We start from the raw sequence: 14,472 nt of genomic DNA, 5'->3' as shown, positions 1-14,472 counted from the left end.
TTGGAGGTCTTTTATCGATGGTGCTATCTGTGTCGCATCCTCTTCAAGCGTTGTTACCCTTTCCGCTAGGGCTTATTGGTCCATACGAAGGAGATTGACATCTTCCGTGACCGAACCTATTTTTGCTTCTAGAGAGGTTTTGGTGTCTAGGATAGCTTGCAGTATTTTCTTGAATTGCGTTGTATGAGTTTGTAAAGTTGCCTCCAGCTTCTGAAGTGCTTGGTGTGTTACCGAGGATTCCAGTGGTGGAGCCGGTTCGTCTGAGTCCATGTTTCCTGATGGTGCTCATGGAGGTCTTTGGCTTGCCCATTAGTGGTCTTAGTGTGGCTTGATTTGATTTGGTGAAGCTGTCGTAGTGTATTCAGGTCGATCTAGGTTTTTTTATTAATTATGTTTACTAGTGGTGTTTGGCTCAGTTGCGTTCTGGGTGGCGCCAATCGGAGGGTATAGTATGGGTTTGATATGAATATGCGAGCCGTTTGTTTTGTGCGAGTGGGGGTGGTATCCCAGTTCTCAGGAGCTTGAGCTCGAGGCACGTGATGCCGTTTTCGTTCGGTGAGTTGCAGTTTTAGTCAGTTGCTAGTTAAACACCATGTGCCCCATATGTAAGTACAAGACATAAGTAGTAGCCTGGCCTAGCTTCGGCGGAATTGAGCTGATACAGTTAGACGATGCTCATTTCGGTTGGGTGATTTTTGCTTTGTTTTGAAGCAGGCGGCAGTTGTAGAGAGCGGCCGGTTGCAGGCAGTTTCTGTGCGCAGTGCAGTTTTTCTACGGGCAGTGCGATGTTAAGTTGCTGCTGTTGTAGCTTCCAGGTGCTTATGTGGAGCCTGGTATACTCTGATGGGCCCCGCGACCCGGTCTGTGTCGCCGGTGGGGCGCGAAGCAGAACACTGTGGGGTGTGAGAGGCTTTCGAGTATTGGCAGTTGATATGCCTCCCTATGCCCTCTCCCTCTCAACGGGAGCTGTGTAATCACCCCCGTCCGCGATTCAAGAGGACCAATATCTCTAATGGTTGCTGCAGGCGGGGCACGCTGTTAGGGGTAATGTCGGTTTAAGAGCTTTTCCGAGCGGCATGCTTGCCGTTTGGGGCCGCGCGTGCCTGCAGGGGGGGCGGAGTCCCGTGGGCTGAAGGACCGAGTGCCAGGGGGTGCGGTGCCACAGTCCGTGCGACCTGGCCTATTATATTTATCAGTTGCAGCCTTGCAGCCAGGGAGGCTCCCAGGGCTGCTGCTTTTTGTTGGTCCCTCACCTGTGTTATGGGCCCCGAGCCCGGCGCCGCCACCACAGGCCCGCGAGTCCGCGCGTACTTCACGGTCTTGCTTCTGGTCCCCTTCCGTTTAGTTCGCGGAGGCCGCTGGGTCCGGCACCGCGTGCGGGCGGAGCGCTCTCCTCAGCGCTCAACTCGGGCACCCGTCCTCGCGATCGCGGCGCAGCTGCCCCAGCGACACCTGGACCATGTCGGATGGCGCCGGATGGGTCCCGATGGCTGCGCATGCGATGCCTTCCGTTTAGGGAGACGGAGGCATCTTGTGCAGGATTTTGCCGAGGGCCGAGAGCGGAGCTGCGATTTATGCGACCGCTCCACCCGCCATGTTGGCCACGACCCCTGTGAGTTCTCTTCTCATAAGGCACGGGCGAGGTGTAGCTTTTTCGAATACTATAGTTGTTATGAACCCTCAAAGAACTCTCAGTGTCCTGCAGTGGGCATCTAGCATTCAGCTGCCAAGCAGATTTAGCAACAAACAGACTAACTCCGTCTGCAACATGATCTCAGAGGCACGCCTGGCACCACCTGCATTGCCATAACCCACGACCCTCTTCTTGCACCTGCAAATGCCACAGCAACAGCCAGTGTTGAACGATTGTTGTTGCCACCGAGGGCGCTGAGCGAGGGCGGGGTGTTAATAATGGAGAGAGGACTGACAAAGGAACCACCTTAGCCATGTGGCCATATCTGAGCGTTGCCATGTCCAACTACGAAGCGCAGAGCTTCCCGTTTCACACATTACAAAGTCTGGTTACATTAAACACATCGGGCTGAAAATGAAACGACCACAAACTCACTGTAAGGGGTAAAAGGCCGCTTTAATAGAACAGGTCTGGCGATAAAACCTTGGCATAATAGCCTCACAAAACTACCCAAACCTCACTAATACAAAAACCATCACCTAACCCCTCCCCCTCCCTCTAAACTGACCCAACCGCCCCACCCTTTGTCCCATCCCCACCTTGACCCAACCACCCCATTAACCCATCTGACCTGCAGTCACCTTCTCCAATTACCCTTGACCAGTGCAAATTCCCTACCCTCTCCTCTTTCTGAACTACCCCTTCCCCCCCGAAAGGCCACAGCAATATAATAAATATACAATTGATACCAGACCTGACTATCAGCGGCAATAACATAATAAACCCCCCCCTCCCCTCAAAAAACTCCTAACCCAAGCTAATTAGCAACCTCACCCTAAACCTATAATCAAAACAAACACAAAATACAAAAAACAGACCTGCCCTGTTAAAACATGTCTTCCACAAAAACACAAACCTATTGAAAGAAATGAAAAACCACGCTAATGGTGGCATTGTCCTAAAAATTAGACCCATTAAAGAACCTTAGGTAAAATATAATAAGCTAAAGGGAGGGCGGGAGGGCACGAAAACCAAAACGCCCACTGGGTGTGACAACGGCCAAAAAGGCCGCCCACACCCAGCCCCTGCCCTTTATACCTCCCCTGACGTCACCAACCCAGTTCCCTCCCCAAACCAATCCCTAGTCGAGTCTGTGGAACGTTCCACCACAGCCCGATAAACCCGGGGGGAGACGGGCAAGCCCTGTGCTCCCCCCAAGTCCCCATCGGGCTGAAAATGAAACGACCACAAACTCACTGTAAGGGGTAAAAGGCCGCTTTAATAGAACAGGTCTGGCGATAAAACCTTGGCATAATAGCCTCACAAAACTACCCAAACCTCACTAATACAAAAACCATCACCTAACCCCTCCCCCTCCCTCTAAACTGACCCAACCGCCCCACCCTTTGTCCCATCCCCACCTTGACCCAACCACCCCATTAACCCATCTGACCTGCAGTCACCTTCTCCAATTACCCTTGACCAGTGCAAATTCCCTACCCTCTCCTCTTTCTGAACTACCCCTTCCCCCCCGAAAGGCCACACAGGAAAACCCAAAGGTGTTTTCCTGCCCCACCCAAAATATTATCTATCCCACAAACGCTCCCCCAATAATTCGGCAATCATCAACCTCATATCCAGTAAATAGTGCTCATTGCCCAAAAACGTCAAATGTACCCCATCCTGACGAAACAAACCTACCTCAGAAAGCCCGATATCCACGTGACACAAAAACGAAAAACCCTGATCTTTACAAAAACTTTTCATCTCCCTGTTAATTTTACGCCGTTGCTTTTCAATGCCCTTAAAAGAACGAGCACCCCTCCATACTCTTCTCGGCATCAAACAAGTCCAAACTATGTGTGTACCCGCCCAACGTTCCTTAATCCGACAAAGATCCATTTTCATGACTTTAATCAATCCGATGCCTGACAGAGCTACCAAATCATTTTCCCCCAAATGCAACACCAATAAATCTGGACAAATACCACTTTCCATTTTCTTGGCTAAAACATATAGCAACTCTCCCCATCTCATACCACCCTTACCCACCCAACTAACCCTTATCCTTGAACTATCTAACCCCAATTGCCTCCCAAAATGTCTTGATGCTGCTTGCTTCTCCGCCCATCGAACAAATGAGTGTCCCACAATCCACACGGCGCACACCTTGTCAGGACCCCCGACACAACCTACAAGAGAAAATATGTTAAGTGATGTTTTACCTGCAAATAACCAAACTTAAAAGGAAAAACAGAAACAGCAAACAGCAAATGAATAAAGTGAAGAAAAACAGATATGAGTATAAGGAAAAATAGAGACCATCTAAAAATAAAATAAAACGGAACCTATTTAAAAGAACGCACATACCTCTTAAAACATCCCGATTTCCATCTACCCATATGTTTAATCAACTGATCAGATTTACCTTGTTTCCATGCTTCCGTTGCGGCCCCAATCCTAAATGAATGTGTACCAAATTTAGAAGGATCCAACCCCAATCTCCTCAATGCCATCCTCAGTACTGCTAACAACTGCGAAGCTAACAGCCGTGTTCCATCTTGATGAACAAATACATACCTGGAATTATACGACCCCAACCCTGCAAAATAAAACCAGCAGCGCACCGGGCAATCAATGGAATGGACTGCCTTCAAAAACACCTCCTGACCCCTCCCCAACTGGTCCGTTTTTGAAAAAGGTAACCAAATAGCCACACCCCCCTCACCTACTTGAACATTGCTGCGAATAAGACCTTCTTTGCCCTTCACCCCTAAAAGCTCTGAAATGCGAAAAACACCATGAAACAACCATGACATACAAAGAGAAATTAAACCTACCTCCCAGTCCGAGAAGCAGACATTCCCCAAAACTTCCAATAAAGCTGTCAACATACTAAGAGTGATAGGACGCCTACGATCGCACCTCACACCCCCTGCCCTAGCCCAACCCGCTAAAATCCTCCTACATAATTCCCCGTCAACAGGGTCATACCCCCAAAAATACTTACCGTAAAAAGAAACACCCGATAACTTACCCGATATAGTAACTGCCGCCAGCCCACCCTCAATCTGCTGCATTACAAAATTCACTGCATCCTCTTGCCGGTAATAGAGAACGTCATTACCTCCCGAACGCCTTACCGCACCCGAATCCAAAAATTCCAACCATGCTTGCCAATAAGCCCTTCTAGTTGACGGAGCTATCGACTGTTGAACCAGCTCTAGAATCCTCAATCTCCTAGGGCCCATAACTCTGGAGGAATAGCCGTCTTCAACGCGTCTGCTCCCGGCGCCAGACCACGGAATCTCTGCCACTGAAATCGAGATAACGCATCAGCTATGTCATTCTTAACACCGGGCACATGACGAGCCTTGAACAAAATGTTGAACTTCAAACACTTCAGCAAAAATATCCTCAACAACTTAAGAACCTTTACATCCTTTGCCTTCTGACGATTAACCAAGTGTACTACTGAATGGTTATCGACATTGAAAACAACTCTTTTGTTAGCCAGAAATCTGCCCCAAACTGCCAACGCTACCACCAACGGAAAAAATTCCAAAAATGCAATGCTAAACTTTGCCTGCTTCCAACTCGCAGGCCATGCCTCCGCCGCCCAATGACCATCCCAAAAAAGACCAAACCCATGAGCACCAGACGCATCAGAAAAAATTTGAATTTGCCAAAACCAATCGTCCTCATCCACTAGCATCGTCACACCATTGAAACCCTTCAAAAATTCAATCCACATCTTCAAATCCTCTTTTATACCCGCCCGCAGACGAATATGATGATGCGGCAAAAATGCTCCCCGCATTGCGAAACCAAGCCTGCGACAAAATGCTCTGCCAACCTTGACCACTTTACAGGCAAAATTTAAATGACCCAGTAAAGATTGTGCCTGCCGCAATTCCAACTTAGGTCTTTTTATCGCATCATCTAACAAAGAAATCAACTTTTCCACCTTATCCCGAGGCAGCCTCACTTCCATTTTTTTAGAATCCAATTCGATGCCCAAAAAACTGAGACAAGTCTCTGACCCTTCAGTTTTATCTCTCGCCAAAGGTACACCCAAATCAAACATCAAACTTTCAAAATCCCGAAGTGCTCTGCCGCAATCACCAGACCCGGCGGCTCCCACAAATAAAAAATCATCTAAATAGTGGGTCACTACGCCAGCACCTCCGAGAAACACAAAAACCCATTCTAAAAATGAGCTAAACATTTCAAACAAACTACATGACACAGAACACCCCATTGGCAACATCCTGTCAACGTAAATGGCATCTTCAAATTGCATACCTAGCAATGAAAAATCATCAGGGTGTACAGGCAACAGCCTGAACGCTGACTCCACATCAGATTTGGCCATCTCCGCGCCCCTACCACACCTACGAACCAATGCAATAGCCTCATCTATGGAAGCATAATGTACCATTGAATCTTCTCCTGCAATAAAATCATTAACCGAGGCCCCCGCGGGCCAAGACAAATGATGAATCAATCTGAACTCACCCGCCTGCTTTTTGGGGACCACCCCCAAAGGAGAAATAGTCAAATTTGCCAAAGGCCACGCTGAAAAGGGGCCCACAATCCTTCCCAAATCCACCTCCTTCTTCAATTTCGCTCTCACCACTTCAGGGTGTTCCCTTGCTGACCTCAAATTATTGGCCCATCTTCTCAATCTCGGGCCCTGATAGCGCAATCTAAAGCCCTCCAAAAAACCACTTAACAAAACCTTGGCCTCTTCCTCAAGTGTATAAAATTGTAACCAATAAGCAACAATCTCAAAATTAATAGGCGTAGGGCCCTTTTCCAGCAACATGCGGTGAAGAAAATCTACCTCTGTCGACGCCTCTAGCCTGCGGCCCATGCCAGGTCCACTGTAAACCTCCGAGACACTGGAAAACCGGGTGTTTTCCCCCACAGTTGGAGCAATCATGCCTGAACTTGCACTGCTGTCTATTACAGGTGCTACTATTATAAGACCAGCATGCCCCATTCGCCTGAAACTGCCCTCGGTGCCCAAAACCCACCCCAAATTGGGTGGGACGCCCCTGAAAGGGCTTATACAGTACCGGTAACCCACTCGCGGTATAAGTTGTAGGCGCATTCCTCGCCGACCTCAACCATTGCATCCACAATTCCTGATCAATTTCCCCCCACATCTTCGAAGGGTCCATAGCTTTCCTCGCCCTAAACTCCTCATCATACCTAAACCACCCAAAACCACCAAAATCCATCTGAGCCCTACGCACTACATCCATATACTTCATCAATGCTATGCAAGAATCCTGATGCTTCTCACAATATACGCTGGCATAAATTAAAAAGGCTGACGTCCAATTCTCAATCGTAGTAGGAACCCTAGGTCTTCTAGCTAGTTCCCATTCCTCCTCTTTTGAACCTTCTTTTGCCTGAACCTCCCGATGAAGCAACTTAAAAACATCCACAAATTCACCCTTCCAAATCCTCTCCCTCAAATTCGGAGTGAGATGCGCCCCCAAAGGCATCGACACTCCCATATAAGGCAACCTTTTTGCCTTAACACTTCCCCCGATGCCCTCCCCACCCGTGTGCTTAGACCCCGCCTGTGCTCCCTCACCCTCCTCAGCCTTATTCGATGACCCTTCAGACCCAGCCAGCACTTACCTCCAACTTACCGACCTCCGTGACCACATTAGCTTGAATTGCAGCATCCACCTTATGACTTATTTCCTTATTACCTCTGGGACAACCCGAAACCCCGCGACCAACATTCCCACCCTGTGGTAAACCGAAAACCCCCAACCCTTCCTCACCTCTTGGAAAACCGCTTGCCGACAATATATGTGACCGCTCTGGCACCTGGCCGCCCTGGACCGCGCCAGACGTTTCACTCTGACTTTGTTCAGAATGCTTGGAAGGAACTTGAACTTCCACATCTTCTTCATAGTCCAGCAGATCGTCACACCAGTCATCCCCACCATCCCCAGCGCCCTGGCTAGTAGATGGCTGCGCCTCACGAACTCTATGTGTCTCCCTCGAAGTCAGGCGGACCGCTCTGGATCGCGCCCTCCCTTCTGGCCGGTGTGCTGAAGGCGCTCGGACCTTCACCGGTGTGCTCTGGCCACCAGCCATCCGCCCAGATGGCCGATAAACCGCCTTCACCCCCTGCCCGCCCAAAACAGGAGGCGTGTCACACCCCGAGGGTCCCTCACCAAAACTCGCCTGCAGCAGTTCAAGCTGAACCATCACCCTGTCCTTTGACCCATAACCAGAATACTCGCCACATACCTTACCACTCAATACACGTCCACTAGAATCTACAACCCCCACCTGCTCACCCAACTTAAAAGCTTCATTATCTAAATGCCATGTCTGGACCTTACGCATCATAGGACTAAACCCCCTATTAAAACCTTGCCTCTCTCTACCCACCCCTTCCCTCCCAATATTACCAAAAGCACCAAAACTATAAACCCCAACCCCTTCCTGGCACCCCAACTCCTCTTCCTCTGTATCTGAAATCACTAAAACTTCGTCCTCCTCGGTCAAAACGGGCGCGGCCATCTTGCCGGCCGTTCTTAACTGTCTTTCCTCTAAAGCCCGGTCATCCGACCAATCAGAAACCAAGGGGGCGGCCATTTTGCGCGCGCCTCCCAAGGCTCTTTCCTCTAATGAGGAGCCCTCGCGTTCCCCGCCTGTTTCTACAGGCGATGGGGCCCTCTGAGACCTCCGAATCACTCGCGCATGCGCGAAAACGGCCCGCGCCCCCTTTCTACCAGTAGTGCGCACCGCACCCACGGAGGCCGCACCCCTACCCCCAGCCGCCACTCGCCGAGCCAACGACACACCCTGCCTGCGAGGAAAACGGCAAACACCTCGCCGCTTCCCCGCAACTCCTACAGCTGCCGCCTGCATCGAAGACAAAGGCTCATCACCACTCTGAGGTGAGCGCGACAGTTTTCTCCCACCTACGCTCTTCGTTTTAAATTTTTTTTTACTCTGTTTTACCGGCGACGTACACGCCGCTACCGCAGCTGACACACCATCAGCTGACAACCTTTTAGGGCGTTTTATACCCACCCACGCTTGCTCCAAAATCCCCTCTTTTAACAAATCCTCTCTACCCTCGTCATGAAGGACCTTAAGCGCCTGAACTACTCTATTCGGTTCCATGTTACCGAAACAAGATTTTTTAAATACACACTAAAACTTCTCCTAAAACAGCAAAGCCCGCCTCCAAATTCAAAAACTCACAGCAATAATCCCTGGCACGAAAACCAAAACGCCCACTGGGTGTGACAACGGCCAAAAAGGCCGCCCACACCCAGCCCCTGCCCTTTATACCTCCCCTGACGTCACCAACCCAGTTCCCTCCCCAAACCAATCCCTAGTCGAGTCTGTGGAACGTTCCACCACAGCCCGATAAACCCGGGGGGAGACGGGCAAGCCCTGTGCTCCCCCCAAGTCCCCATTCCAGATGTGCTTAAGAATGTGTTTTTCAAAGTGTAAAATATGTGTAGGCTAAATTGTTGAGCTTTCAAGCATTTACTTCCATAAAATTACCACATCTTGATTTTATTTGCTGTTTCATATAGCACAAAGTCGACCTGAAGGGGTTGAAGTGCTTTATATGAGCACAAGTTTTATTACACAAGAGCACCTTGGTTTTTAAGCACAACGAGATTAAAGTGATTTGTTCAGATTCACGAGATGTTAAGTCGACCCAGAGTCTCGAACCTTCCCCAATTCCGAAGTCAGCAGCTTTGAACACAACGGCATCACCTGTGTGTCCTAATGTGATAAATAAGCCATACCATTTGAATGACCCTCCAAGATTAAGCACAGCTGTTCTCTCGTTGTCACTTACACTTTGTATGATTCAAGGCTCACATATATTATTCGAATGAGAGAACTCTCCGTGAGGGTGAAAGAAGGACTAACATTCAGCACCGGCAAAAGTGGTTCGGGGGCTGGACTAGGGCGTTGAGAGAGGACTGACGAGACATGCACTCAAGTAGAGTCACGTCAGAGTATGTAGTGTGTGCATGGAATGAAAAAAGTACCTCAGGAGTGGAAGGACACTGGCTTCCAGCCACTCATTGCCAACCGGAAAGGTTACTTGGTCCAAACTCCAAGGAACAGAGGAAGCCGACAAAGCTGAGGAACAAAGAGAGGAAGTGCAGCCAGGTGACATCCGAGGCTGCTGCTGACCAATAAGAAGCAAGAAAGGGAGAGTGACCAGGGAAGCCTACCAATGGTAAGTAATGGGAAGGCTGCGGGCAGGCTTTGAACCCATTTAAAAATTGTGTTTTCTAATACAAAAGATTTTGCCACAGCGCAAGCACTGTGCAAGCGAAACCTAAAAAAGTCTCCCACAAAATGATATAATGATATAAATGATATAATGACAACACACCTTCCAGTACTAAACCCGTGCTTCAGAGAACGCTCATACCCTTGTACTATGGAGCAAGCGTGTCTGCATTGGTGTATGGCTGCCAAAAGTGCACTAGTGCAGCTTAGAGAGGACACCAGTGCTTTTCTGCTCTTTCCCTTCCACGCAACACAGTGCAGCACAGCAACTTTAGCTGCATGAGTTCTTAGTAAATCTGGCCCTCGATATAGTGACATACAGCCCAGCCCTTCAGCCGGAGAGCTGCAATGAGACAAATAAGCAGTATGACCTAGAGAGTAGGAGGCTGTGAGCCAAACAACAAGACCACTGGGTAGGGATATTTCAGAGCTATTTCTTTAAAAAGAAATATAAAACCTAAAATGTGGGCTCATTGTGCAGAACCAATGGGATGCATTAGTACTGCTGAGCAGTGGTTCCGCAGTAACAAAGCCTGTAGAATTGTAAAGTACGTATTTTCTAGCTCAACACATAAACTGTCCACCTAGCGGCAGAGCCATGGGCTAGGCATTTTTAAATAGCCTGGGAGGGTGAGCTGTGGTACAGCTGAGTATCGGGGTTTGAGGAGATTTTGCTAGAGGCCCCCCTGTGGGGCTGCAAGACCCACATCCTGAAACACAGCCCTTAAAACACACTAGGAAAACCTAGTTTTAGCTGTTTACAAGATGCTGATTCCTTAGAGCTGCACTCTGACCCACAAAGTGCCCTGTAGTGTGCCAAACTGAATCTAAGAGTGACACAGGTAAACCCCCCCTCACTCCATACATCAGATGGCCTTTTTCAAGGTGTGTAAACTGGGGGCCAGCTATGGAGCCCTGACTGGGCATGTAAGCAGTGCTGCAGCCGCGTAGGGGGAATTTGGAGTTTGAGGTGGGAAACATTGGCGTGTGGCAGTACTTAATTTGTAAATAAAAAGTTGCCGGTGCCCAATTCCTTCCTCTTAAACACGCGGCTGCTGCAATTAAATGTGTGAACATGGAATACTGAGGCGGGGCAATCCTGAAGCCATCTCGGGCCTCTTCAATCCATGTAAAGCCACTCCTTGCCCCTTCAGCTCACTCTTGCAGCTTTCTACTTTCTACTTTTGTGACGCTTTTTCGTTTTTCCCTTCCTCCATCTTTCCCAAATGTGTCTTTTGCTCGCAGCAAATACTTGAGGCAGAAGAATAAGCCCCGGCCCTCAAAAATAAGTGCCGTGCTTAGCACCGGAAACAACAAGCACAAATTAAGCACTGGTGTGTGGAGGTGGTAAGACTGAGATATGAAGGTGTGTATGGAAAGGGGTCCACCTAGGTAGGCGCTATCAGGAGTGTGAGATGAGAAGTATTTCCAAGCTGTGCCTAGCTACATTGCTCTTGCGCACCCCTCAGCTACACACATCCTGGGTGACACTACTTACTCCAGATCCATTTCTTGTGGCTTCTAACCACATACTGGCACCCCTAAGGCATAGGCTGTGGTCTTGGGCTGCTCTGGATTAATGCATTCTAATGTTTTTCCTCCTAGGTGAAAATAACAGTGCAGAGTTCCAGAAAGTGAATTCGCTGCAGAAAGTTCCAGCCCTGAAGGATGGAGACTTCACTGTGGCAGAGAGGTGAGGGTTCTAGGTGGCAGGGTGCCTTATCTGCAGTAAGAAGGTACTTGCAGGAAAATTGAATCAGTCTTTGCTCATCCTTTCATCCTCCAAAGTAGACAAACATAAGAACAATTGATCAGGTGATAGGTGTTTATAAATATGACGATGTAATCAGATAAATATACTGTAAAAGTACAAGAATGTACACAGACCTGGCTTTAGCGCTAGTGGCGCCCTGTGCGACAGTCTTTATGGCACCCTACACCACATGCCCACCTCCTTGGATTCACTCACTACCACCCGGTAAATGTGCCCCTCTTCTCTCCATAGCCACTCTCTCACATACATTAATTTGTTTTAAAGCGCCTGTAAAGGCTGGCTTTACAAATCCACTCCGCTATCCACATAAAATATAGTTCTGTTCTTTGCAGCAGGAATATTAACCCTCTGCACTACTTTCTGATGAGTCAAAACTGCCACTAGACAAAACTCCCACCTCTCTCCCTAGCAGGAGCATTAATCACTAGAGTTAACTTGACATTTTAATTGTTTACTGAAGGCTGGACGCACAAGGAACTTTTCAGCAGGGGCTTTTAAATCTCAAGTAAGTCCTTGCTGAGCACTGCGCCCCCCTGAGGTCAGCGCCCCCCAATCCAAGTCAGCACCCGGTGCGACCGCACAGCTCGCACCACCCTAAAGCCGGCCCTGATTGTGCCGGTGTTCTTGCTAGCAATATTATCATTATATTGCCGCATCCATCCTACCGGCGCTCCTCATTGTAGAGCGAGCCCATAGTATGCTGGGCCTGCACCCCCAGGCACACCCACACAACTCATAGTCACTAGACTTCTCAACCACAGAGACTGCTACGTGATCTATGGCTTGCATGAGAGTGCCGTACCATTCAGTATCAGGCAATGATATCTCCTGATTTCAAACTCATGGTGCAGGCTGCCTGCTGCAGATTTCTCCCTGTCACATGCCTGCTCCAAGCAGAAATCACCTACTCCTTACTTTATCCGGCCAAGCTGTGGATCCAACACGACCTAAAAACCTCACTACTTCACCAACGCCAAAGAAGTGTGACGTTCTCCCGACTGCTGTCAAATTCCAGAGCCAATCCCTGTGAGGGCTCCACACAGCACGATGATGTCCACCTTAACAATAACGAATAGGACGCCCAACAGGGCAATCCAAAACAACATTCATGCCTGGCAAGGGACCTGCTCCGGACCCTGGTGTCTTAAGCTTTCGTTTTAGTGGCTAGCCATCGATGTTCACAACTACCCATGACATTCTCTGATCTGCTCAATGCCCTCAGCTCTTCTTTGAGGCACCCACACTGACCTCCCCCTTGGGCATGCACGCGGTGCCCTGACCATCCTCGCTGCATCACGTATCCCTCTCTTAGATATAGGATGACCATCATATGATGCCTGACCTGTAGTGTCCATGGACTGAACGACCCATGGAAGACGAGACTGATTCACACCTATCTCAATAGACACAAAGTAGACATCTGCTTCCTCCAGGAACTCAACTTAACCCCGCATCTGCACCCTGTCTTCGGGCTGGACGGAGTGCTGAGACCCAGACATCCATGTACTCCAATTACACTCGGGGAGCAGCCATTCTTATCCGCAAAGGGTTCCCCTGGTGCACATGACAGGCACTACGCGATAGAGAAAGGCGATATGTAATTGTCATTTTTTACCCTACACATGCGCCCAGTCATTTTAGTTTTGATATGTGGCCCTAATACAGACATCCCAGAGTTCTTTGCAGATGTTTGGCTCTTTGACCACACTGCAGACCGCCCCAGCACCTCTAGTTGACTCCAATCCCAATTGCCTAACCTATTTTTGGAGACTGAAACATGCTGACAGTGTGGCGGGCACCTGCATTGCATCTTATCGGCGACTAACATGTTAGCCATACCAAACCCGATGACCTGCTACAGACTTTGACTCATTCACTTTAAGTTCCTGCACAGATTATACCACACACCGGTGCATCTGCATTGTATGTGCCTGGTTGAGGAGGCATGCTGCCTGAGATGTGCCAGTTCCACATGCCATGTAGTTCAATTTTGCATAGGAGTGCCCACAAGTAGCTAGCCACTGGACTGCTGTCTACAGAGACCTAGCCCAGACTACTTGTCTCCTACGGCCACAGACCCTACTGGTGTGACCCCTGGGATATGTCAAAGATCTCCCCCCGAAGCTCGATGCTTCACTGCAATACTATTACTTCTGGTACAAGACGGGCAGCCAGCCACTGGGACAGTTGCCCCATGCCTGAGGTTGCAGACTGCCTGCAAGATGCTGCATGCTGCCAGGAGCACCTCTCTAATTACTGGGAGATCATGGCACTGAGGTCCAGTCCAAAGGACATTTGAGAACTGCTGACGACCTACCTGGGACAAAGAGAGCCCACTGCCATGCTGGACACGGAGGGGGACCTGCTGGATAAAGGGACAGACCCTTTGCCTGCTGAGGTGCACTACCCACCCAATAGCTTGCCTCCCATTCCCTCACCAGCGGGATCAACGAGCCATGAGACATCTGTGTGCTGCATGCCTCATTGATTTGGACATTCCCTCTGATATGGTGTTCTGCTTGCCTCTCTTTACATCAAGAGAATGAATAAACTGCTGTGTATGGTCTCTACCCTGACTTCCCACCCCTTACCTGAGGTTCTTACCTTGTTGATGTCACCTTCTCAAAATGCCAATAAACAAATTATATAAAAAAAGCTCCCAAACTCTACCCTAACACCTAAAACTAAATATAATCATAACCTCTAACCATCATCTCAAAGCCTACACATAAGCTCAGTCTGTAGGATTAACCTCAGACCG

General features: G+C 49.1%; 1 protein-coding gene across 1 annotated transcript in view; it reads left to right on the top strand.

Moving 5' to 3' along the window:
- The window catches only part of LOC138265165 (glutathione S-transferase theta-1-like), a 61,085-nt gene that overhangs the window by 20,317 nt on the left and 26,296 nt on the right, over window positions 1-14,472 (top strand). The window contains 1 exon segment of the mRNA XM_069212713.1: window positions 11,543-11,630. Within this exon segment, the coding sequence (XP_069068814.1) occupies window positions 11,543-11,630 (88 nt within the window).

The sequence above is a fragment of the Pleurodeles waltl genome, chromosome 11 (assembly GCF_031143425.1).
Source record: "Pleurodeles waltl isolate 20211129_DDA chromosome 11, aPleWal1.hap1.20221129, whole genome shotgun sequence".
NCBI classification, from domain to species: domain Eukaryota; kingdom Metazoa; phylum Chordata; class Amphibia; order Caudata; family Salamandridae; genus Pleurodeles; species Pleurodeles waltl.
The sequence above is the reverse complement of the archived record's forward strand: the minus strand, read 5'-3'. Positions and strand labels throughout refer to the sequence as shown.